This window comes from Scophthalmus maximus, chromosome 14 (genome assembly GCF_022379125.1).
Source record: "Scophthalmus maximus strain ysfricsl-2021 chromosome 14, ASM2237912v1, whole genome shotgun sequence".
NCBI classification, from domain to species: Eukaryota; Metazoa; Chordata; class Actinopteri; order Pleuronectiformes; family Scophthalmidae; genus Scophthalmus; species Scophthalmus maximus.
The window spans coordinates 18,958,191-18,985,377 of record NC_061528.1 but is presented as its reverse complement, the minus strand read 5'-3'; the positions used below and the strand labels follow the sequence as shown (position 1 = coordinate 18,985,377).

General features: G+C 42.1%; 1 protein-coding gene across 2 annotated transcripts in view; it reads right to left on the bottom strand.

The window, feature by feature from the left end:
- Positions 1 to 24,524, bottom strand: part of slc4a3 (solute carrier family 4 member 3) — a 44,940-nt gene extending 20,416 nt beyond the window's left edge. Inside the window, exons 1-6 of one of the 2 annotated variants that reach the window (XM_035651080.2) lie at positions 24,373 to 24,524; positions 15,852 to 16,258; positions 12,245 to 12,413; positions 7,035 to 7,285; positions 6,621 to 6,808; positions 5,446 to 5,663 (exon numbers count right to left, since the gene is read on the bottom strand). In XM_035651080.2, coding sequence (XP_035506973.2) covers positions 5,446 to 5,663; positions 6,621 to 6,808; positions 7,035 to 7,285; positions 12,245 to 12,413; positions 15,852 to 15,905 — 880 coding nt within the window. In that variant the 5' untranslated portion in view covers positions 15,906 to 16,258; positions 24,373 to 24,524. Of the gene's footprint in view, positions 1 to 917; positions 1,553 to 5,445; positions 5,664 to 6,620; positions 6,809 to 7,034; positions 7,286 to 12,244; positions 12,414 to 15,851; positions 16,259 to 24,372 lie in introns of those variants that run through there. The other variant, XM_035651081.2, reaches the window with a different exon arrangement.
- Between the last annotated feature and the right edge of the window lie 2,663 nt (positions 24,525 to 27,187).

The following is a 27,187-nucleotide window of genomic DNA, read 5'->3' as shown; positions in this document are numbered from 1 at the left end:
TTTAAAACCTTTGGGGGGTTCTAGATGAAATGTCACCAGAGAGATTAGGATTCGTTGTCTTTGAATGTCTACCAAATTTCTGGGCAATTCATCTAGCAGTCAACATGACACAAAACCTCAACCACAAAAACATCAAACTCAAGGTTGTACTAAAGAAAATGCAAGAGGGTCACCAAGTCATGACGATTCATCCTCTGGGGACCACAAATCTTCCTGTGAAAAAAACCTAACAGCAATCCATTCAACATGAAAATGTTATACTGCTGGTTTACTGGTTCAACTGGCCAACATCACCACCCCGAGTTCCAAAAATTAGACTTCAAATGTAATCATCAATAAGTTCATGTTATTAGTTTGATATACAACCAATAATACATTTCTAACGTTTTATTAAAAAACTCAGAAGAAAGTGTAAAGTTATAATCAGATACTTTTATAATTACAGTATCTAGGTGTACTCTTATTAACCCAGTTGAGTGCGAGTTGTTTTCAGCTAAAATTTAACCTGAACCATCAATTAGGTATAAAAATAGCAGAACCACACATGGTTTGTCAATGAAATGTCTTTCTGCTCTAGCTGTGGCCAAATGGGTGCCACTGGATCAATAAAAAAGCAGGAAACAGCACCAGTTGAGCACTGTGTCAATTCGCTCAATACTGTGGACAACCTTGTCCTGTTTGTGGCCATGAATGAGCCCCTTATTGCCATTAATTAAGCTAGCAGTGGGCTACAATCAATGGATATTCATGAACTCCCATCCATTGAATAACTGTGTAAAATGTGAAAAATATGAATTTTTTGAACTTCTTTCTGATATGCACGATTTAAAGCCCTTCTCTAAATGGGTGGAAACGTAATGCTACGCAGCAAGAGGTGGAGGTGAATCTCCACAGACACACAGCCACACAGGACTTACGGATCGGCTCGAGTGGTGACCCCAGCTGAGTGTGGATTGACTCAAGCAAGTCATAGTCATCAAAATCCAAAACAAACTCCTCAAACTCCCCACTTCCTTCCACATTGGACAGAGAGCTATGGTGTTCGTGTTGGTGCTGCCGTGGAGTGCCAAAGCCTTTTTGGACGCTGCTCCGACGATCAGGTCCATGGTGGTCAGTGGCACGCTTTTTGTCAGAGGACTCGTGCCCCCGGTTCTCCTGTCCCTCAATGTCTGTCATCTCCACGGGCGGTACCTCCTCCTATCCTCCTCTTTCCGAGCGGACACACTGCTCATCCAGGGCTTCCAACCGTTGAACGCCGTTGCTCACCCTGGGTCACTGTTCCAGAGAGCCTGGGTCCAACAGCGTGCTTCTTTGTACTGGTTGTGCTAAAGAACGTTCGTCCAAACTAACTAGTGCCTCAGGAGCACCCCAGGCAACCAAGAGAGATGAAGAACCTGTGATTGGGTACTTCAACTTCTGAATATTAAATTGTATGAAGGAGAAATCACAACATCCCCAAAAAAAGATTTGTCTTTGTCAGAGGATGGAATATGTTCCCCTTACAGTCCAAATATTTACATCACAAGATCGTCAAAATCACAAAAACTATTTTCCCTTAAGACAAAGGCAAACCACAAAGTTGGAGCTACACCCTAAGGCAGATTTCCCCTGCTGGATCCAAGATCAGAAATAGGCTGAAATGGTACAAATATTCCCTGCAACTCTTAAAGCAAATATTGCAAAAGGGATGGTCTACTTTGTGGGACACGCCTGTCAGCTGAACAGTGGCACCGCCCATTTTTATTGACATCCACAGCCCATTGATCCTCTGGGCTTTTGGGAAACCAACATAGAGTGGAGTTGATGCCTTCTGTTTCCATAGTACCACCATCACTCCCTTATCATGTGATACGTAGGGGGACTTAGAGTCAGGATTCAAAGGTTGGCATCTCTACCCAAATTGCATAACATAAAAAATTAAAAACTTTGACACCATCTGGACACATGCATGAAAATATATACTGAGTACTGAACCGAAATTAAACCTAGAGAGAACAATGCCCAGGAGTCAGCTTACGCACAAACGTCTAGAGAGATATCGCATCGGTCATTATCACAGCATGGAAACCATGTGTGGCCTGAGGTGTTGTGGTCTGACTTGCCTCCAACAGGTGCCCCAGTGTGAGCCACACAGGATCCCCCTAACACCTGCTCAACAGGCAGCACTAGAATATTGTGCATCTGAATTGCATCTTTCATGTGCTGCAACAAAAAAAAACTGCAAGCGCATTTTGTTTTAACGGATGAACCAATGATAACATGAAGCCTTTGCTAAGAGCACAGACAAAGAACAGAATAACCAGAATGGAACAAAGGGACATACAGCAGTGATATACACAGCCTGTCAATGTTCACTCTCTACAAATCCGATAGCTGGTATGGAGCGACTCTGGGTGCCCTGTTTTGTGTTTCCAGATCCTAAAGAGTCAATGATTACTCTGCTCTGGTAAAGCAGGAAAGGCCAGGGGCAGGGTCGCCGCTGAAGGGGAATCGACTGCAGCCGCTGTCAATTAATGCCCCTGGATGCTGGGGGAGAGAGTTTTTCTCCGACCACACAGGCTTTTGACTCATTTTTTTTTTCTTTAAATTTTACGCTTCCCTTTCTTGTCATTCTTACTTTTTAATTGTTTTGTTTTTTTAAATTAATGTGGCAGATCAACAGTTATAACCTTGCAAAAACATGATACTTCTGACTGCCACTTGGTAAGATAAAGTCTTTATGTGTAGAATTACATTTTCGAAGAGGAGATGAGAACAGAAACTAAATGTAGCTGACATTCACTGACCTAATGGTGCCACTAATCACCTTATTAACATTCACAGCTGCAGTGGGCTAAGTGGCAATACACCGTTATGAAGCATTTGATGCATTTAGATATAAATTTAGACTTTGTGATAAACTTCGTTTTTTAATCTTTGTTAAAAATCTAGCAAATTCAAGTAGATGGCTCGATCCACGTCCTTCCAAAATGTATATTAGTATCACAACAGTTAGCAAAGTGCTGTTTTAAACAAACAACTCAATGTCTCTTTCTCTTTTAACAGGACAAAACAACAAATTGTTCTAAGTCAAATGATAAAACACAGTAAGCATTAGAAAACAGTAAGTATCTATGTTTTAGATTCTTTATATTAAATAGCGAATTGGTCCTACCTTGCAGGCTTACAGGGAGCTGCTTAGTCATGATCAGACAGGATAACAGGCAGCCAACTGATTTAAATAAAAATAAAAGAAAAGCCTGTGTGTGTGTTTAAGAGGTCGTCTTTTAATACATATATGCCAAACATGTCCAAAAGAAGACATGGATTTAGGTTCAAAAAGCTGCAATTTTTCAGTTGTAATATTCTATAAACCAAGACTAGACAACTGTGTGGTGATACTTTTTACTGCCAGTAGAGGGAACTGAACTGTATCTACAAAAACACCAGCACAAAAACAAAAACATCATGTGTTATATCTCGATATATTTAGCCACTCAAATTGTGTGTAATAGTTTTTTTCTTCTTTTTTTCTTGATTAATTGTCTGAAAAGAATCCAATATCAACTGATCAATTTAATCTTGCTTTAATTTATCATTCCTCAGTTATGAATTAAGTCTGTAAGCATAAAATGTTCAAATGAATACATATACTAATAGAATACATGTAGTAATGATTAAATTAAAGACGATATGAGCCTGTGAGATTTGGGGAAATAAATAACCTGCCTAAAAACACACAGGCTGGACAACATGAAAACATGTTTTAATGCATGACTGCCTTAGCTTTCTATAGAGACTTGGCAGTTACATCATAAATACTGCAGCAACCCCTTTCAGGCACTGTAATGGAGGTCTGAAGGGGAACTGGTAGAGCTCCGTCACTGATACATAACAACTAGGCTAGAAAAAGTCATCCCACAAAGATCCCCCCACAGCGTTGTTGAGGCGTGGGTGAAAAGTAAAACTGAGTGAGTCATTTCAGAAGGACAGAGAAACTCACGCTGCTCTGAGGCCTTTGTAAAGGTGGTTTCTCAGTCAACTGGAAACAGTAAAGTTCCTCTTTGAAGTCACTACTTTGTTGCACACAAGAGCATCACAAGACAGCACCTGATTCATACCAAAAGCCTTAGTATATTTGTAGACAGCGAAAAACCAAAACAATGTCTCTGTTCCACACAGGGCCCATGCTGTTCATCAGCTTTCTTTCCTTAACACACATGGAGGCACGACAACGTTAAAAAGAACACAATGGTACATCTCCAATAGCAACAACCTTGGGTACCTCAGTGCACATGGTACTGTATATATTTCACTGCAGGCAGCTATAGCAACAGTACTTTGATTTCATGCCATGTTACATTGCAGGTTGAGAGGAACATGCACCTGCCACAGCTAAACAAAACATGTTATCTAGTTAACTGTGTTTACACAGAGTACTGTATATGCAGCTAATCCACATCTAGATGTCTGAAATGCTACCCAAAGTGTTTTTCCCTCACTGAATTACATCCTGGTTGGAAAGACAACTGAGCAAAGAGCTTCTGAGGCTTGATTAAGAACTGGCACATGGCCTAGAAACAGAAAATTGGCCACGAAAATTGCAAGTGTGGATAAGATCAACACGGCTGTGCAGGTTGTTTTAAGTTGACTTTACAGATACGACTTGAGTTCTCAAGTCAACAAATCTGACAGCAGCATGCACCGAATCAGGTGCTTCCCAGTTCGAGGACAGAAAAACGGGAATGGAGCACACTGATCACTGACACCAATGTCTTTAAACCCGAAAAGTTGACAAATACATGAGGCAAATGATAGTTTAGTCACAATAGACAGGTGTACAATTGTCGCTGGATAGTTGGTTTATCAGGATTTCATATCTACTGCATAATGTATCTAATTGTGATGGAATTGTTAGCAGCCGAATTCTGTATATTGACTGTATGTCACCTGTATATCATCCTATCAATGGACATTCCCTGTCATTGTTGCATATGTGAAAATGTTATCTATCACTCAAAATAGAGCTGCAACCAACGATTATTTCAACTATCAATTAATCTGTAGATCAATAAGTCTCACTTTTTGGATTCATTGTTGAATCTAAACACTGTCAGAAAACAATGAAAAATGCCCCTCACAACTCGGGCAAATGAGACAATTGGTGGAAACCCCCAAATACTTTCATTACTTTTAGTTATATTATCAAATAAGTCAAAACAACTAAATCTCATAAATGAGAGTTCAGCATTTTGCCAGAAAAATAACTTAAAGGTATTAAAATATCAATAGTTTCCACTAATTTTCTGTTGAGGGACTAATTGTTTTATCGATTAGTATTAACTGATTCAGCTATGCTTACCGCTGATTGTTTAGGTAAATATATGTATATATATATTGATGGCCTGTTGACCTGTCAAATGAACCAAAGAAATAAACAATATCTTATTTAGTGCCCCTCCTTACTTTTCATGTCATCCAGATCGGCGCTGACCAACATCTGGGCCTCAGCCTCATCAGTGGGCACCTGCTGGTAGATGGCGGACCCCTGAGCGGTCATACTGCCAATGCAGATCCGCTCTCGCAGGTCGTAGTTGCTCCGCTGGGTGCCCGTCAGGCGATGGTGGACAGGCTTCCTGCGGAACCAGCCGCAGGGCACAGTTGAACTTGATCCTGAGGGAACACTTACAGGGAGCAAAGGGAGAGATATTGTTGAGAGACATGAACAACACAAGAATATCAAATGTTGCCATGATGAGCTCCTCGGGACATTAGCAAATAATGCCAGTGTTGCAAACTACATTGCTCTGTGGTGTGCCTCTTGGTTGTAGTTCCATAAGTTCACCAGCAGAGGACTTCATAACACAGCAGCAGGCCAGGATCTCCTCAGAGAGAGACTGAGTCATGCCCGACTTTTTTTCACCCACAGCTGAGCGGTATCACACGGCACAGGCATGATGGTGTTTTCTGCGATTTTCTCAACCAGGCATTAGCAGACACAAATACCTGAATCACCATGGTGACCCTGACCTCCCAGCTGCAAACGCCATGCATAATTCAAAGCATCACCAAATAATTCATATTGTGATGGTTCTGCCAGATGGGTCTCCTAATCTCTGGGATTCATCAGGCCATTAGTGGATCATAAGTACCTTAAGAACTCTACATATTGATTGTTTGCTTGCTTGTTGTTGCTCCTGTTCATAATGAAACACCAGAGTTGCTAATGTAAAGTTCACATAGTGTATCTCTAAAAGGTATAGCATATGCAAGTAATGAGAACGGAAACAACTGCTGCTCTATTCTTTTTCATGCTGTTTGTAATCTTTGCTCCTAGGAGAAGCATGTACCTTGGTAAAATGTGATGGACCTGAATGTGATATGCGCATGCACAAAATTAAGCTGTGAGGACCAGTCCAGGTCTGGGCGTAATGGCAATGATTAGCTTGTCTCTCAGTCAAAGTATAGTTACAAATAAATAAATTTAGTTATTTTTTAAAAAATTTTATTAAAGTTGTCAATTGTGTAATATAACTTAAATTTGAATAAACTTTATTAATTAGTTTGTTTCCCAATTGGGTCCAATTATTTTCTCATTTCAGTGCACAAACAGAACAACCTGATATGTTGTTATGCCTTACCTGTTGCAATCTGCCTCTTCCCCATCCAACTCTTTATTCGGTTCAAGAACAGCGATTCCCCTACTATGAGCTGCCCCCTTTATTAACGCACGCGCAACCTCCCCCGACGATGGATGATCTTCGTTTTCTGTGTGGTAGGTAGTCGGTGGAAGGGGCTCCTCCAAGTCCTCTTGGCTCCCCAAACTAAACTGAGAGGAAAAGGAAGATCAGTGAGAGGAGAGGAATGTGCTTACATGTAGCTGAGCCCAGTAGGCTGTCAACACCATTGTGAACAATTATGTGGTGGCCGTTAGTGTAAGCACTCCTGCACCAGTACACTTATTTAGTGATCTCAACAACAGCCCATCAAGCAACTCAATTTGACAAATTTAGTGTGTCATCTTATTACTGTAGAGATACTTATTCTTATTTTACCTGTGGTTGGATGTCAGGTAGTTCTGTGGGCGTGGCAGCCACCCTCAGTCCGTCTGTCTCAGACTCCACCTCCTCTTCATCTACCTCGTGGATGGTGGGTGTAACATCAGACGGGGGCAGGGAGGTCTTTTTTTTCTTCCGTTTCTTTTTGCGTCTTCTGTCCGCGCTGTGCACCCTCTTGCGTAAACGCTGTGGCAGGGGCAGGTGGGTGGACAAGGGGTGGTGCGTATGGTGAAATGTGTGTCTGTGATCTGTGTTGAGAACATTTAAAAAAAATGCATCATGATGTAAATTCAGTCAGCAAACTGTTTCAAATGTTTATTACAGCTGAAGAACATTGTTAGCGTTTGGCTTGTAGGCTCCGGCCTCTGACTTATAGGTTTAAAGATATTTTCTTAGGCACAGGCTCCATTAAGTACAAAAAAGGGGAGGGGGGGTTCTCTCCTCAGATAAGATGCTCCCTCTCAAACACTTAAAAAAGACAACAAGCTCTAGATTTAAAGGTCAGTGTATGTTTTGGTCATTGGATTTTCTTTTCAGAAACAGGTATTAAAAAAAACTAAACTATTTGATTTTCGTTTTACAATACAGAAATGAAAATGGAATTTCAAGGCTTTTTTTCATGGTGAGGACGGGATGAGCGAAATTTAAAAAATGGTTTGATTTTCATTTTCTATTTTGAATAACAAAAAATAAAGTCACTATTAAAACAGAAACCAAAAAAGCCCTGTTTTCTCATATTTTCAGACCGGATGTGGTAATTTACAAGGCAAGAGACAATGCTGAAGTTAGCTACCAATTCGCAACTTGTGATTTGGCAGTCAAGGGGAAAGTTACCTTATAATGCTCAGCGACCTATCCTACTTATTGGACCTGAGCTTGTACTACGAAGCAGGATTTGTGGTTATCGAGGTAACTTCAGGTTTAACTCTGGGTTTTCTGTCCTAAGAAACCTGGGTAAATGACTAACTTATGTTGAACGGCTAACCTGCTCCAGAGCAGGTGAAGTTCTAGAAATCAAAGCGATCAAAGCCAGTCACCAGTCCAAATTACTGACCAATCAGATCACTGGAAAACCAGTCATCATTCTACAGGATCCTGACTAGGACAAACGAGTTTACAGTAGCCTAACATGACAAATAATAAGCGTAACAGATAATGAGCTCAACAGTTACCACCCACACTTTCGAGGATACGCCTTTTATCAATCCAATACCAATCATGATACTATCACCTGGTGCCAATGAACCTGTTTCCCTGTGGAATGTTCCAAACAGGTGTTTTTGCCAACGAGTCCTCAAACTCATACGAAGAACTGTTGTATGTGGTAAATACCAGTCTATATATACTTGTGACATACATCATCTTGTGATGCAACTGGACACATCATAAGTGATGTTACCTGGGGTCATTGGATGTTTCAGGTCTTTTAAAAAATCAGACAATTTCACCCAGGCGACTCTACCCCACCCACGGTTCTCCTCATGATCCACAGCCACCTTGACGCAACTTCTGCCTCGGTGGCAAACTTCATGGCCCTTCGCCTACTGGTCCCTGTGATGCCCAACATATTATAGGCCCTTCAGAGGGACTGCTCGCCACCCGTTGCTTAGGCACTCCTCCACCAGCTTGGTGTACACTTTGCACTCTTTCTATCGTTGGCCTCCTCAATTCTGCCGTCCAAAGGTACAGTAAGTTCAAAGAGGATGACCTGCTTGGAGGCTTCGGAAATCAGTACAATGTCTAGCCTAAGCGTTGTTGTGGCAACAGCTTCTGGGAACTTTAATTGTTTCCCTGGTTCAACTTTCAGCTCCCAGTATGTTGCTAACAGGCCAGAGGAGGTGGTCCTGGCAGCTGCTTCTCCTCAGCTCTGATGAAAGCAATGGTCTTCTTCTCTGGGCGGAGGCACTTCCACTGGCTAATCCCACTGCAGATGTTGTCCGCTATGGCCATCAGGACTTGGTCATGGTGCCAGGGGTAGCGCCCCTCGCCCAGGGCTTTTGGACAGCAGCTGAGGATGTGCTCCAGGCACAGAGGGCAAGCTGGTGACTCCAACTTCTCCCAGTAAAATAGCTTGGATGGGTTTGGTAGCACATCGTAGACAGCCTCGATCAAGAACTTAATTCGATGAGGTTTGGCTGCCACATTTCAACCGTCCTACTGACCTCAACTGAAGCTGGTCCCTCATCCTCAATCAGCGACGTGCAAAACCGAATTTGTTAACTTTAAATATGCTCTGACAATCCAGTCCAGATTTGACAAGTCTAGGTATAGTGGTTTTCTATCTGGACCCAATGTGGCTGTTGTGCACGAGCACCATGGGTATATGACAACTTCGGCCTACATGTTATCCCAGAAGCCTGATCGCATGGTCTTCTGAAGAAAGGGACGCCAAGACCCCTGGACCCCCACAGCGACCTGCGGCGACCCTGCATCGCCCACCTGGGGGCGTGGTTTGGACACAGCCCAACTCGCATCCCTCATTGGCAGAGACCCGCACGGCACTGCAAGGGCTCGCTCGACGTCACAGACTCTATAAAACAATGCAATGCCCACCGCTCATCGCTCTCCAGGAAAGAAACCCACTTTGCTCAGGTGGGTTCCTCTGACCTACAAAGGAGGCAACCACTTCTAACTTAGACTTCGTCCACCACGACAATTACTCTAGAAACCAGAGCAAGTGACCGTGCATGCAGCTGAACCAGGCCCCAGGATTCCCGACTTCGCTGGACGAACCGAACTTTTTTTTTCTCTTCCCTGTGCGCGTTTGGAAAAGCACACAGAACCGGTATCTAGACAAGAGCCGTCGAGATGGAACACTCTGTGTATTGATCCCTGCAGAAGGAAAGATCTGAACCCACATTCTTTCAACCAAGTCGACCGCCGGTTCGATCCGAACCCGGAGGACTGCGCCCCTAGTTGTACCCTCCAGGGTACCAGAGTCACTTTAAATGTTACTTCCTGCTTTTCTGTATTTTTGCATGATTAGACTTTGCCAGCAGCTTCCAGACAGCATGAACTAGTGTTTATTTAGAAATAATAGGAACAATTATTACATAACTCCCGAGTAGGGCTTGGCACGTTAGCAGACCTGCCACCGAAGCTCATGTCCTACAACCGCCATGATCCATCCACTAAACTAACCCTTGAAAACTAGACCGTGTTCTTAACGGCCCCCCAAGGAGACCCGTAAACTTTGTCGTCCATCACCTCAGCCTCGACCGTCGACATGGGAGTGAGATCATGGACGCATTCAGAGGTCAAAACCTCACCACCGACGACACCCTTCAAAGACAGCATCCAGCTGAAGGCACCAAATTGGGAAACTAGGTCTCAAAGCGACTAGAGTAGCCATGAAGTTACTAGTATCCTAGTATGTCGTCAGTTTTCCAAAACACCAAGTCAGTTTGTCTTTTTAGTGGTTGAATTATCACGGCAGTTGCGGCACACATCACATGCAGACACGCAAAACACCTCAGGCCAGACTGGACTCCTCGTTCAAACACCAGTCTGCGCCATTCCACTGGCTAACTCCACGGAGCTAGCGTATTAACCATTAACAACCCTTCCTGTTTCTTTTTCCTTCTCAGTTTGTTTTGTGCCATCACCGATGACCAAACGAGAAAGGGAATGGTTATGGTTAATATTTTATCTTATTTTTTGATTTGTGTGATGTTTGAATGCAACTAGGCTTAGTTAGTAAACTCTGCCCAGACTTTGCCTCAGGTAACAGCACAGACTTTGTCCGTTAACTGCCCAGACGCAAAGCCTCTCTGAACTGTATGAACTGCATAGACTGTTTGACTCTCTCCCATTCTCAGAAATACATGGACTGTAACCCTCAGGTTACAGCTTCTTTCCCACAGATGCTCAGCCCTTGAGTTGCTATGAACACTGTGAACTGCATCCCACTATTCAAAGCAAAAGGGGGATTGTTGTGCACGAGCACCATGGGTATATGACAACTTTGGCCTACATGTTATCCCAGAAGCCTGACCGCATGGTCTTCTGAAGAAAGGGTGGCCAAGACCCCTGGAGCGACCCCGCATCTCCCACCTGGGGGCATGGTTTGGACACAGCCCAACTTGCATCCCTCATTGGCAGAGACCCGCATGGCACTGCAAGGGGTCGCGTGACGTCACAGACTCTATAAAACAATGCTATGCCCACCGCTCATCGCTCTCCGGGAAAGAAACCCACTTTAATCAGGTGGGTTCCTCTGACCTACAAAGGAGATAACCACTTCTAACTTAGACTTCATCCACCGCGACGATTACTCTAGATACCAGAACAATGCAGCTGAACCAGGCCCCAGGATTCCCGAATTCGCTGGACAAACCGGAATCCGCCTTTTTTTTCTCTTCCTTGTGCGCAAGGAAACGCACACAGAACCGATACAGAGACAAGGGCCGTCGAGACGGAACACGCTGTCTATTGATCCCTGCAGAAGGAAAGATCTGAACCCACAGTATTTCAACCAAGTCGACCGCCGGTTCGATCTGAACCCGGAGGACCGCGCACCCCGCCGCCAAACACTAGGAAGCACCGTGCATTGCCGCGCATCGCCGCATCTGAGGACGGACCACACACGCTTCTTCCCCTGCAAAGGAGTACAGTAAGGGGCTTTAGCTCTGGGCAGAACATAGGCTATTCATGTGTGTTTCAGTAAGTTAACTTACTGTGTATTGTTGTGAAGTTTGTACCGGACCACTGTGTCCCATTTATTGCTGCTATAATAACTGCATTATTATCAGTGTTGCTTGACTGTGATTTGTGTCCGACCATGTCGGACTATTGTGTGTTGCTCTGCCATCGTGTCAGAACTCAGCAAGCTGTCATCTGTTTAAAGACCAGAGACGCGCCGGCTCACCAGCTGAGCCGCTGCGCCCCTGCGTCACAGACCAGGTGCTGAATTACAATATGATAAAATAACAAGAAGAAAGTATCTTATTGTTTTACATCATTGTAGAAATACATGACTCATATAAGCCTCTGAGAGGCTAAGAGTTGGGTATAGCAGTGCTTTGAGCAAAATGCTCATGTTGTGTTTAGCATGCATAATTCTTACCATGTTGACCCTCTTACTTTGGTGTTAGCATGCTAACATTTGCAAGTTTTTTTTTCAACCTCCTCTTTTCAATATTCTACCTAATTAAAGTGACACTTGATGCATAATTGTAGGTGTAATGTGGACATGCTACTTTTTTTACACTCAAAGTCTTTCTCTGTGTAGTGTCGACCCATCCGGTCTCCACTGGTAGATGCAGAGTCATCGATAATGTCTTTGAAGCGTTCCACTGACAGCGCCTTCTCCCAGTTCCCTTCCTCTTCCTCGGCTTCCTGTTCCCCCAGAGATCCTTCCTCATCTTCCTCGTCCACCTGGAGAAGAATGGGATAGAGGAAAACACTTTGAATTTGACCTTCTGGTTGGTCGTCCACCAACCCATAGGTTGACGGTTCGATCCTAGCTTCTGCCAGTCCGCATGCCGATGTGTCCTTGGGCAAGACACTTGACCCTAAAGTGCCTCTGACGGCTTTTACGGCAGTGCATGAATGTATGTTTGTATTTACAAACGGTAGAAATGTCACAATGTATTTTAGGTTTAGTCCTCGGGATAGGCTCATTGTCTCTGTATTTCTTCAACTTCATGTGTGGAGAATATCAAGTCAATACGACAAAGTGCAAAGCTGAAAAGAGCTAATGCACTAGACTGCCCCTGGAGACTGTCGTGACTGAGGGGAGTGTCCTCCCAGAGCCATGTGGTGTCTCTGATAGGTCAAATTACTGGGACAGGCCGCTTTGTCTGCCTCACATTGGTGCTGGCATGGTAAGCACTCTGGCTACAGCTCTGTGGTCTCCAATTTCTCTGTGCCAGGGCTCCATTACTTCCTAATTACCAGTGGGTTGAAGGGACAGGATACGTTTAATGATTTCGACTACCTATATGGGCCGAAGGCGTTTCAAGGCAAACTGAATATAAAAGATAGGATTTATATTGAGAGAGAAGAAAAAAGCCTGGTTTCAACTGGATAAACCAAACCATTTTTTCTGATTAATTTCAACCCCTCCTCTGACATCCTGACCCCCATGGAAGACCCAGACTTTCATTGTTTTGATATCGTGAAAGAGGGGATGATCCCACCTGAAGCAGCTATTTGTCTTCCAAACCTCTGACTCAAAACTCTATCATCTCAGCTTTGAAGTCAGTCGGAGTGGAGGGACTAGGGAGGGGAACAACCCCAGCCCAGGTGGTGCAGGAACATTGTGAATAGGTACAATATGACATACAATGGAGAACAGTGATTTTTAAATACAGTTTTATCTTATCGACAGTAGCTTAGTGAACACAGATCAGATACGAAGCACAATTGAGTCAACCTCTTTATCAGCTACCCCAGAGATTATGGGGACCTCCCTTGCTAAATTACACGTGTACTGCTGATTGTACCTGCCTACTAATTTTAAAATGAGAAATCACTGTATCCGACTAAATTATTTTAGTCAGATACATGATCAACAAAAGTTGATAGCAACCAAATTTGAGACAATTAAAAGATTGATTTTGAAGTTTTAAGTATTTTTTTTTTAACCCCCCCAAAAAATGCTGACTCAAACAGAAGTTTAGCAACAGAAGAAAAACATTTTCCACTTGGTTGAGTATTGAACCTGGGTAGAATAAACCTGGGTGAGAACAAATCTATATAATACTAATATGTAATACGCTTTATTTGTATAGCACTTTTCTTAACAAAGTAACAGAGTGCTTCACAAAAGGATAAAACAACTATATATTTAAATAAAAATGAAAATAACGGAGATGGAGGCTCAATTACAAAATGTAGGTTAATTAGAAGAGGAGGAAGTGAACGACAACACATGCAATTGCATCTCTTTCCAGGAGGACACTTGGCCTTTAGACTTTAAGACTACAACAGTCAGGAACACCGGCGATCTAAATGACGTCAATGGCGTTGGGAACAGAGGTTGAATATCTGGGTCTCCCTACCTGTTAGTCAGAACTGAGGAAGCCTCCTCGATGAGAGGTGAAACGTCCTGAAGCATCTCCTGAAGTATAAATAGTACTATTTTCCTGGATAACGCTGACTGACAATCTTCGCAGACATTCAAATATTCCATTTTAGTCCATTTAGTCCCGAGTCAATTTTAAATGTTAAACATATTCTTTACTAATCATCTAACATAGCAACACATTACATATGCTACTCATTGTTTGCCTCTGCAGAGTATTATGCTTTCTGCCGCTTCCTCCTCCTTTTCTTCAGCAGTGTTGTGAACTGCTTTCTACTATTTTCATCCTGGTCTCTTTGAAGGTGCTGAAAAGACAACACAATCAAAAACAGAAAAACACAGTTTTCTGATGCATTACCACCACCTATAGATCTGAAGAATAATTTAAAACAATTGGCAGGATTGTGTCACCTGTGAACACTGAGCCCCATTGACCACTACAGTTTACTGTCAAAACCCAAGACTTTTTATTTCAATTTAAAAAAAGAAACCTCTAACCTGCAGCTGATGTGAGCTGGTCACAGCTGGTGATGCTTCTGTGGCAACCCAGACTCAGCTGGACCAGAGGAGTGCTTAATATCCTCCATACACACGTACCCTCAAACCAAACCACCTTAAACAAATGAGTTAATCTGTCATCGTCCTTAGTGGCATCATTAAGCTATGGGTGGTAATGGTGCAAAGAAGTTGTTCTGTATGGATGCTGTATACATGTGTGTTTATTTAAAGCACATAGTGCACAAGTAATTGAGGGTAGGAAATTGAGGGGTCCACTTATGTAGCAATCAGCCTATTATTTCCTTCAAACCAGTGGCACAATATGCTATGCACACTGTGGATGACACTGTCTCTCCATTGTGCATAATAACACATCACCTACTTAGCTGACAGAGCATATTATCCCTGAGAACACAGGCTAATCTGTTTCACTTGAATAACAGCTAGAAAGCCCTCAGCTATGCATGACACAAGCATTTTCCACAGACCCACGTGTGACTCATGCCTGTGCTGAGACACTGGAGGGACACAATTTGGTCTTGTGAGACATCCCAGTGGACTTTTCATTCCATATAGTCATTATGTCTTTGCGTGACGGAATTCTATCCCTATAAAATCCTTCTTCATATTTAAAAAGTGACATTTAATGGCAAGATCAAATAATTGTAATGGAAAATCTGGTATTTGTGGATTTGCTTAAAGGGGTGAAAGATTATGTTGAGTTTAACTTTGTTGATCCCTGACATACAAGATTGCTCTGGTCACCACTGGCAAACTGTGTTGACAGTGCTGACCTTGGAGGGAGTAGAAAGTCCGGCTTTCCTTGTCTCGGCTATAAACTGCTCTACTGAGGAAACATGGTTTGTAGGCCATTATGAGGTTAGAGTTAATGGTATTGTACAAAGGTGTCTTTGTTGAAATTGACAGATAGCAAAGTATCAAGCTGGTAGAGGTATAATAGTGCAAGCAAATTTTGGGCTGCTAGCAGATTATCAATGAGCTAACCAGCTGGTATAGCTTTGTTGGTTAAATGGCTAACTTTGGTACAGAAAGTTGGGGTTCAATTCCAGGTCATCCCAGCGTGGGACCCATTTATAAATAATATTATATATATATATATATATATATATATATATATATATTAATTTACAATTAATATATATTTTTTTCATTTTAACACCCTGTGCCATAAAGCATCAGAGTGTGGGTTAATCAAAGGGTATCTGTTTTATATCTGTTTCATTTTTTTTTTTAAATATTCATACTAAATGAATCTTAATAATTCTTACCTGTTGTAGGTTGATCAACACATCTATCTCAGGGGCATGACCTCCTGTAGCCATGGGGCCTGGTGTGCAGCCAGACGGTAAAGAGCAGATCTGAAGAGGGCAGGGGACTGCAGGGTAAGTCTTAGTGTGTGACTAGTGTGGCCAAAATAAAAAGTAAGATGAGGAAGTAAGTATGGCGTTGAGGAGGTGGTATGACTGGACAAAAAGTCCTGAGGGAGTGGATGATGACAGGAGGCCAGGTGTGGGTGTGGGAGTCAGGAGGGGCTAGTAAGGTTGGGAGAGGGGAATAATCATTAGAGGGATGAAGGGGAAGGTGGGGTGCCAAAAAGAGGAAATCTGGGGGAAAATGGAGCTTAGCCCTTCTCTTTCACGGCTGGGGATCCAGGAGGCCTTTGGGGTGGCATAACCTGCAGAACGGAGAGGAGACACTATATTACTAGTATGAATAAATATGTAATATATTTGCAGTACAGCATACATAATGTACTCCAAACCCTCTTAATGATCATACACCTACCAACACAGTTTGAAGCATATTAAATCCATACGCCTTTGGTTACATTACAGATAATTTCTCAAAATTAGGTAAATTTTGACTAAATAAATAATCAGTGCGTTACTTTAATATATATTCCACAGTATGCGACTTGTTAACCAAGCACCTAACTCTAACACATCTTGACATTTGATTGCTGCTTTCATCCATAATATGGTGTTTGTGACTTCTTATGAATGAAGTCATGATCTGTGTGATATCAGCAGCCATGCACCTCTACAGTTCCCTATTTAAAATGATAAACCTAGCCTTAGAATAAATAAATAGATAAATAAATAAAGATGTCAATTAATTTTTTGGGGGAGGGGGTTGCTGTTTGCCAGACTATAGCTGCTTTCAAACAGGCACTCAAGTCCGGGCAATTCCCAGTGGCTATATGTGAGAATGCAAATGCCGCTCCAGATAGAATGTGTGAGTGAGCCCATGTGAGAATACAGCAGGAAAATCTCCAGAAAATACCCAGCGAGTGAGTGGGAGAGTTGATGACTGATTACTACAGCTAAGTTAGCATCATGTCCTGCCTCTTGCATACTCTACCCAGACGTCACAGGAGATTGCTCCTGCTGTTGTGAACGCGTCTGACTCGGACAATCTCCCGCTGAATTCATATCTGAAATCAGCTTATGTCTTGGGAGTCCCTGCTGTATGTCTGGTAACATTGTGCTGACAAAAAAACTTTTATGGATTAAACAAACAAGATATAAGAGGTATTAGATGTGTTAGTGTGCAGATTTTGTTCACTTACATGTATGAAAGAAAACAAGAGAGGTCACCTTAGGGCAGCTTCATTATGCTGATGATGCCAAAATAGACGCTGCTGATTATTCTGGTTATAACATGGGAGGAAAACAGGTGCCTCTTATCCATGTAAACATGCCAGGGATTGTTGGTCTGTAATTATTGTTGGCAGTGTAGGAGAGGGCCAGCCAGCAGATGCAATCCCCATTTACTCCACCAAACATCCCCAGTTTCTACTCATTCTACAGCGCTTGTGCCCCTCAGCTGGAACCGACAGATCAGCATATACCAGAATGTGCATAATCCCTCTCTGATGTACAGGTATTACTTGGTTGTTATACAATTCACACTCACTACACTGGACATGAAGAAGTCATGGGAACTGCTAGAATATAGCTGATGAATCCCAAATGGCCCTGCACTGTTTGGAGCCGTTGTTTTCCCTCTGTCACAAACGGGAGGCTCGACATCTGCCTCAGTTTAATTCCGCTGACTCATTCTCTCCCTCTGAGACATTTCTAGCTGTCTCGTGGGCCGAATGATGCACAAGGCAGTGCACAAATAAAATTGCCCTGTTGAGATGAGTATGCAGGATATTTTGGAAGTGACCTCTTGAGTCCTTAGGGCAATTATTGTGCACAACACAACCCTAAAGACAAGCTACAGTGGAGTTTCTGGAGCTGATTTGGCATCTTTTTAGCGTTCAAAATATGTATTCTGTCCATTGATGAATCATGCATGCACATGTCATTTGTAGTTAAATGAAAGTCTTTACATGCAAGGGGCTGCAAAAACACTATTACTTTCATTACTGATTGATCAGCTTAGTTGTTTTCCTAATCCCAGCTAACAGATTAACCATTTGGTCTATAAAAATTCAGAAAAAAAACCCATAACTTCCTAAAGCTCAACGTAATGACATCAAATATCTGCCATGATTCTGCCCCATGAAGACTCTGAACTGTAGTTTCTAGTGGACTTTGATTTATTTGATTTGAAGATAAACTTTTCCTATATGACTTTGTCTCATCACATTGGAAACAAATACACACTATAAATTAAATATAATAATGAGATTCCACTTGCATGGCAATTTTGAACTAAAGATAAGACTGACCTAATAATCAGTGCACATATCCAGGAGACTGCTCAGTTACAATACATAGGTTTGTTGTAAATCATTTAATCAAAGCAACCACAGTGCCTAATGGCTTTAGTTGCATTCTTGGTTTCGGCTTTTAAATGTTTACCCAAATGCATCTACCGATTTGTTTCTTTAAAGGACTAGTGAAGAGTAATTCAATTTTTCCTGTGGTTGAATCAACAGTGGTATATCTAAATCAATTTTAAAAACAGATTCTTAAAATGATCACTAAACATGCCCTTGTATATTTACATTTTTTTCTCTACTATTTCCTGTATATTCTTTTATCAGGGTTCCTACACATTTTCCCCAATTCAAAATTGCATACTTTTTCCAGTGTTAAGGGGTTTGCAGGAACAGGGCCCAAATGCAGAGTGCGGGGGAAAAGGCTGATTTAATAAACAGTAACCAAAAAACAGACTTACTTTAGGGGAAAACAAACACAATCCAAACTCAGGTAAAAAACTCAAAAAGTGGAACAAATTAAAATCCAAAATCCACAAGGAAAAAACAGGAACAAAACAGGCCGGAATCATAACAGACTGGGAACAGGAACACACTGGACAGGACATGTGGGAGCAATAATCACAGCAGACTGGGAGCACACCGACTAAATTCCCAAGGGAAGATTGAACACAGGTGAGACACATTAGGAACCGGTGTGGACAATCACTGGGAAAACGTCAGGTGACAGACAAGAGACAGGGAAACAGGAAGTGTAGAGACAGAAGGAAAATGACTTCAAAATAAAACGGAAAATAACAACTCGAGATAAACAATCACAGGGGATAACAAATGTAACTTAACTATACGGAAGAGGATTAGGGCCACACGTGAATTTTTTGTTTTGTTCTGACTTTAAACTTGGAATTCTGTGAATAAAGTCAGAATTCCGAGTTTATTCCGAGAGTCAGAATTGCAATCTGCAATCACAGTAACAGAATAGTCCACAACCAAATTACTTTGAAGTTCAAGCGTTCGTGGGGGCAGAATCATGACAAATTTCCAGACTTCTCTGTGGATTTTTCAGACGATATTTGACATCCGAATACAAATAGCTAGATGTTTATTAGGTAAATATTATTATATAAATGAATATTATCAGTTATTTTATATAGTATTATTATAAAAGGAAATACTATGTAATTATTTTAAAATCCAACAGTTAACATATTACATTCTGACTGTGTCAGCCATTATGTTTCACTCCATACACAGAAAGTCTTACTACTACTGGATACTTTCAACTCCGACGTAACCTCCTTCTAGGACTGATTCTCAAACTAAAAGATTGATATTCAAGCTCAGTAATTTGAGGTAAATGTGTATTTGATCATCAACAAGGGAAAAACAGTACAAAGTAACTAGCTATTACCAGGATAGTCTTAATAATTGCCCAGTTGATAGGAACTACTTATCCTTCTGCCTGTCATAGTCATATGTGAACTACAGATCTGTAGAAACCGTAGTGGCAGTGGCAGGTACAGAGAGTGTGTAGCAACGTTTATCACTGACCATCGGAAAATGATTACCCAAACTTGAGGGCTTGAAATTAAAAAATATCAGGTGGGGATGACACCCCTAAAACTCCTTCTCCATTAAATGTTTCACCAGCAGCCCTGCATTTAAATACATGATACTCTGATTACAAGATGTTTATTTTCATATAACTTGTAATATCTAGGAATTATTACTGCATGAAAGAAACCTGAGTGTCCTAACTTTGATCAAAGACTGTACAAGAATTTGTCTTGTCAGTGCATAGACATCTTTCAGATTTTCATAGTACATTCTGACAAACGTTGACACAGTTTCACAGTGCAGAGGGAGAGTGTAAGATCTGCCGCAAACCACAAGTAACCTGTTAAACCACACATAACAGCCTGCAGCACGACTAAGACTAACAACGAACAGGCAGCACTGCTAAAATGTCGTCCATTGCATGCCATCACACAAAGGCTCTTCTCTTAGTTAGAAAGTCTAAGGTCTGAACAGTGACCACCAGCAGAGTGGCCATTCTCCCAAACTACTTCCTCCAATCCTCCACAGTACCGTGTCAGTGCTGAAGAATGTTCTGGCTGCAACCACCATCCTTCTGCTACAGAACACTCTGGCCTGTTTGTATTTCTTAAACCAGTCCCTATCATCTTGGACAGCGCTAAATAGTGTCAGCAGGGAGATTGTTTTGGTGAAAACATTAGCAGGTGTGGAGGTGAGTGCTGCTGATTCAAACTGTTTTTTTTATGGATCTTTACAACAATTAACTTGAAAAACCCAACAGGTCTGTCATATTGCAATAATTTGTACGGTTTGGTAGAGCAGGACCCAACATGTTGGATGGGGAAAGGTATTTAATAAAAGGAAAACAAAAACAGACATCCAGTCTAATAAACAAAGAACCAAAAATCAGAAGGCCAAAACTTCAACACAGGTGCGTGGACAAAAAAGCACTGACGTGATGCATGGCATGGCTTAACAGAGAAAAAGTGGAGTGGGGAGTGACGATCCCCAGTGAGGCTGTGCAGATCGGCGTGGGGGGCGACGGACCGAGAACGAGAGAGGAGGCGTTGTGGGATCCACGGGGTTGAAGCGCCCTGTGCAGGACTCAGTTCTCAGAGTTCTTAAGGCCCGCTGATGCACTAACTAACAGCAGTTCACCTGTTTATTTAGAGTTCGGTGAAGCTCGACTCAGGCACCCAGTCATAATTTGGCCTAGGGCACCAAAATCTTCTGTTATGTAATACCAAGGGCTGAGGGGAATTAAAGGAGGGCATGTTGAACCACTAATGAAATGCAGCGCAGCAAACACAAGAAACGTGAAGAACCAGACACAGGAGCACAGAAAGTAAATTACAAAATAAAACCGGAAATACAATACTCAAGATGAACAAAACACAAGTGATCACAAGAACGTAACTTTGCATAAACCGAGACACACAAGGGATCACAGAAATCATAAACAATAAGAAGGTCCATGAAGAAACAAAGGTCTATGAAGAGTTCACAAAGTTCACAAGAGTCTCAGCAAGGTCCACAAAAAAGAGAAGTCTTGGTCCTAGCTAACTATGACAATAATAATCCAATTCCACGTCAATTGCCATTTTCCGTGTGTGGTGCGATCTCCGAGGTTGGTGTTGTTTCTCATAGCAAAGGGTATTTTGAAAATGGTCAAATAGTGGAAGTGGAGGAGCGTGCCAGTGGCAGGCTTACACCAGCGGCCTACATCAGGTGAGTCAGACTATGACACTCCAGGCACAGCTGCAAGCTATTTTTGATGTCTCACTATATTTAGAGACAAGTGGGCAGCAAAGAGTGGCTCGTAGTTCTACAAAGGACTCAAACTTCAACGCTGTGATGTTGCTGAAGATGTGCATCACTAAAATAAGCTTCAAAGAACAAAGTATACTGTAGATGAACAAAATATCTCCACATGACTAACTAAATGATAAATAATTTATTCAGTCATTCAGACAACTATTTATTATTTTCCGTAGTTATTTAAAAAAAGTTGAAATTGTATTTATCCTAGACTCATTACACGTAATCTAGCATTTTAACCTTTTTTTTAAATTATAATTTCAATAATTACGACTGCATCATTTATGTATTATAGACCTGTTTAATTATGCCTGTATCATTTCTGTATTATAGACCTGTATCTCTCGGTCTAATTCAAAGCCAATTCAAGAACTTGGAAGAGCTTCACAAGAAGTGGACTTCGGCTGGAGTCAAGGGCTAACACACACACAGACGTCTTCAAGAAATCGGCCAAAACTGTCGCATCCCTCGTATCAATTCACTCCTCAACCAGAGACAACATCAGAAGCGTCTTATCTGGGCTATTAAGAAAAAGAACTGGACAATTGCTCAGTGGTCCAATGTCCTCTTTTTTTTTAGATGAAAGCCTTTCATTTGGAAATCAAGGTAAAGAAAAAATGGAAAAGCACAGAATCTAAGTTTAGCTTTAATTCCAGTGAGAAGTTTCCGCACTCTGTGATGATTTGGGGTGCCATGCCATCTGCTGGTGTTGGTCCACTGTGTTTATCAAGTTCAAAGTCAACGCAACCATCTACCAGGAGATTTTTACAGCACTTCATAATTCTGTCTGCTAATAAGCTTTATGGAGATGCCGATTTCCTTTTCCAGCAGGACTTTCCTGCCCAAAGTTTTAAAACTACTACTAACTGGTTTTCTGACCATACTGTGTTCCATTGGCCAGCCAACTCGCCTGACCTGAACCCCATAGATTCTCATCTTTCACTTGACATAGATTCTCTATGGGATATTGTCAAGAGGAAGATGAGTAACACCCGACCCAACCATACGGACTAGGGCTTCAAGAACGCATCAACAGTGCCCCAGGCTGATCCACTAAATGCCTCGCCACACTGATGCAGCAATTCATGTTAAAGGAGACCCGGCCAAGTATTGAGGGCATAAATGTTTAATTGATCTTAGGAAATATTCTAATATTTTGAGGAAATGGATTATTGATTTACATGAGCTGTATGCCGTAATAACTCAAATTTGGTTTTGAGCTGTTTGAGCACCCTAATTAGGGTGAACAACCCCTTTAATCACTTAATAAGTAAGTCTAGTTTATTTAGTTATACACTTCAGGGCGGCTGTGGCACAGGACGTAGGGTCGTTCGTCCACCAACCTGAAGGTGGCAGTTCGATCCCAGCTTCCGCCAGTCCACTTGCCGTTGTGTCCTTGGGCAAGACACTTAACCCTAACTTGCCTCTGATGGCTTTTCCGTGTATGGGTATGAATACAGAAAAATGCGCGGTAAATAGCAGCGCTATATGAATGGGTGAATGGGTGAATGTGACTTTCCTGTTAAGCACTTTGAGTGGTCTATAGGACTAGAAAAGTGCTATATAAATACAGTCCATTTACCTTGGTGTTAAAATAATACTGCAAAAATATAGATGGCGTTAGGGATCAAATGTCTTGCAAGGTGTTGTGTCTGGAATCTTCAGTTGATTCATGAGGATAAACACCCCTTCTGGAGGCATGCCATTCACGCGGAGTTCAGATTTTGAAATCCCACACTCCGCTGCCTCTTGTACAGACACAAGTGGTGCAGTAATCAATACTTGCACTCAATTTTACAATTCCTTATTTATAAAACATTAGAGGCTTTTGGGGAGTCACGTTACCACTGTAGTGTGTTTTTGTCAATATATGGAACGTTCTTCCTCTGGGATGTCAAGTTAGGGGGCTTCCTGTTAACCCCTGACGTTTCCTTTAACCCCTCTTTTGTTTGACTTCTACATAAGATAATCCAAGGAAACATGTACTTTTTCTTTAGATAACAACGGACCTATATAAGTGTAAACTCGAAGCAGTGTCCTTTTGGCCGGACACTCTCCAAGTTCTGCAGTGCTTGAATTGATGCTGGTCTTTTTGTAATAAACCTTTATACACAATGAAGACGGTGTCGGCGGACTTCTCTTCAATACATCTTCACATCATCGCTACTTAGTATACAACACCACAGACAATCTGACGGGGAGTCCCGTGAAGCACCTCCACTCTCCTCCGCAGACGACGGCTGCTGAGTCACTATACTGTGCGTGACCTTATCCGCCTCCAGCCTCCGGATCACACCGCAGACTGCGTGCGTGTGCGAACTTTGAATCGCAGGTGACCTACGAGGCAGCACATGTTACGTCGTGTGTACGGGCGAGACACTGCAGGACAACAACAACAACCACAACAACAACAACGACGACGACGACGACTATCAACATACTCCAAAATGAGTAAGCCACCGCCTCCGGAGCAGTGATGCTCCACCTGCACACGAGAAGGACGCATCTGCTTCTCGGTGCCGCCGTGCGTGGACCATCTCCACAGCCTCGATTCACATGGTTGGAAAAAAAATACAAAATACAAAATAAAAAACTTCAGCCCCGGACAGTCATTTCCCACGCCCTGGCACATGCATGTCTTTGTTGCATATCAAGTACGCGGGGCAGCGACTCGGCAAAAAAAAATTTTCTTCCGACGCCACCTATAAAGACGCGCGCCGCTGCAACCGTCGCCACGAGTTCGAACGCCGCGTTCGCCGACTCACCTGCGATTGCGGAGAGCGCTGCGGGGAGATGCTTGCGAACCGCACACGGCGGCGGCGGTCGAGCTGGCCAGTAAAACCGTAATAACGTGGTGAAGACGCGGTCCGCCGCCCGGGTCTGCGAAGGATGCGCAGCGTGACCACGTGACCCTGGAGGCACAACCTGCCCGCCCGGCGTCACTGACGCGCGGACAGCGACAACATGTTGGCCCAACAGGTAACATACAGTCAGCTCCAACAACGACTATATAGACCACATGCATATTCACCCCGCCCCCAACGTTTTTTTTCTTTTTGAAGATTAGGTTTCCATATGTTTCTGTAATTATCTATGCATCTATCTCATGTATTTAAATAGTTACATTTGGCCTACATTAATGATGGAGAACAAGAAAAAAGTGAGCACTGAGCACATTATTAGGAACACCACATTGTGCGGTTCCTACCTCCTTGATCGGAATACAGCCTCAGTGTTCTTGACATGGGTTGTTCTTATTTATAGTTAAATTATCAAAACTCATCAAAACATTGAAGCCGAACAGGTACTGAGACTGACTATTTCTGTCCTCCTAGTACATTTTTGAGTCAACATCTGGAAAAGTTCATCTGGACTCTGATGCACGGACAGCAACAACATGTTGTCCAAACAGGTCACATACAGTAAGCTACAACAACAACTACCAGTACTGCTTCTACTATATAGACCACATGCATATTCACCCCGCCCCCAACGTTTTTTTGTTTTTTTTGAAGATTAGGTTTCCATATGTTTCTGTAATTATCTATGCATCTATCTCATGTATTTAAATAGTTACATTTGGCCTACATTAATAATGGAGAACAAGAAAAAATTGAGCACTGAGCACATTATTAGGAACACCACATTGTGCGGTTCCTCCCCCTTGATCGGAATACAGCCTCAGTGTTCTTGACATGGGTTGTTCTTTCCTGTGAGATTCTGCCCATATGTTGGCACGACTGCATCAGTTCATTTCTGAAGATTGGTCCGCTGCACATTCATGCTGCCAATCTCCTGGTGAAGCATTGCTTGCCAAGTAAAAAAAAAGAAAAAAAGAAGAAGGAAACCAGAATTTTACAATTGTACAATTGCATAAAAAAAAATAAAAAATCTGTGCAAGTATCAGAGATACAGCTGGCAGCTGAAGGAAATCTGGAACATCTTTAGCAGCAGATCATCAGCCTGAGCAGAGTCCAGATGAACTTTTCCAGATGTTGACTCAAAATGTACTAGGAGGACAGAAATAGTCAGTCTCAGTACCTGTTCAGCCTCAATGTTTTGATGAGTTGTACATTCATTTGACAATGTGCAATATGGATATCACTCCACTAGAGGGTGGACTAACTTTAAAGATACCACTTGGAAATGATGCAATGTATCTCAACATAATAACCATCTGTTAAGCTGATCATAAGTCTATGATGCTATAGTAATAAAGGGAAACACCACAGGAAACAGAAACACTATTGACTCTTAATCTTTATTCAGTCTCAATGTTTTGATTGTGTCCCAAAGCTTATTTTCCTCCCTGTGATTCTGATTAACATATTTAACCATCGTGGCAACAGAGAGGTGTGCACAAAATAGACGCAAGTGTACAAAGACACAATTCTTGAATGCATTTTGCAAGGCATTGTTTACAAAGAACACACTTTGAAACAAAGGGAAGATGATCTGCACAGTCTTTGCATGTGCCAATGTTCACTATGGATGGCGCCCACTAGAGGGAGCCCGAACGTTAAAGATAGATCTCAACATGATTAGTTGATAAAGTTGAAAAGTTGATTAAACATTTATGATGCTATACAAATGAAATTAATCACCTTAGGAATTTGTAAAGGAACAGGAAGAGAAAGGTCTGCTATTTCATAGGAAACAAGCTATAATTCATTTTTACATTCAATAAAATTTGTTGAATCAACATTCTGTTGCATTGCTCTTCAGATGAATTCATGGCAAGTGGTTGCAACACATTATCCTCAAGACAGGAAAAGACTATTCATGTGACAGACTTTATGCAGGTGGCAGAACACTCTGTTAATGTTTACACATTAAATATGTGTGAACCTGCAACACAGACGGTTCACAGCTGGATGATCCTCTAGATGGAACTGTTTCCACTCTCATTGTTTGCTAAAAAGAAAAGAAAAAAGCGTGTAATGTTGTTATTGAGCTTGGGTTTGCATTCAGGCGATGAAGATGATGCCATTTCTCTCCACCCTCCCCTTCTTTTTACAGATTTCAGAGGCAAAGGAGGAACAGTGTTCAAAGTAGAGATTGGTTGTTGCTTAAGAGAGGATTCGACTTTGCAAAATGCCGCATGTACAAAGAAAATAGGGCTGTCTCACATTTGAATGAATTTGCAGAGGATGCAGTCACTTGCTTTTCCTCAGACAGATTTCTGCTTTTACAGGATGTTTCATTTGGCTGCGTTAGTACCCGCTGCTCGGATCTCGCGGCCCTGGGGCAAGGCTGTTGGTCAAAAGATTACAGGTCTCCCAATGGGAAATGACACCTCAAGATGACCAGCCATTCATTTCTCTCTGTTCAAACACCTTTCTTCTTCTGACGTACAGTGACAACACAGTCTCCACGCTGTACTGTAATACACTGCCACAAGCCTGTGACTGCTTTACATTTATCTTACATATTTTTAATTTGCTAGCTGCACTAATCAGTGTTAGTGTATTTCAGGTGATTTTTTTATTTTTTATTTGATGAATATTGGACTGACCTTTGCATGTTGCCAAAAACTTCACAATTCACAATGTGTAAAACAAAACAGCAACGTTTTGATGT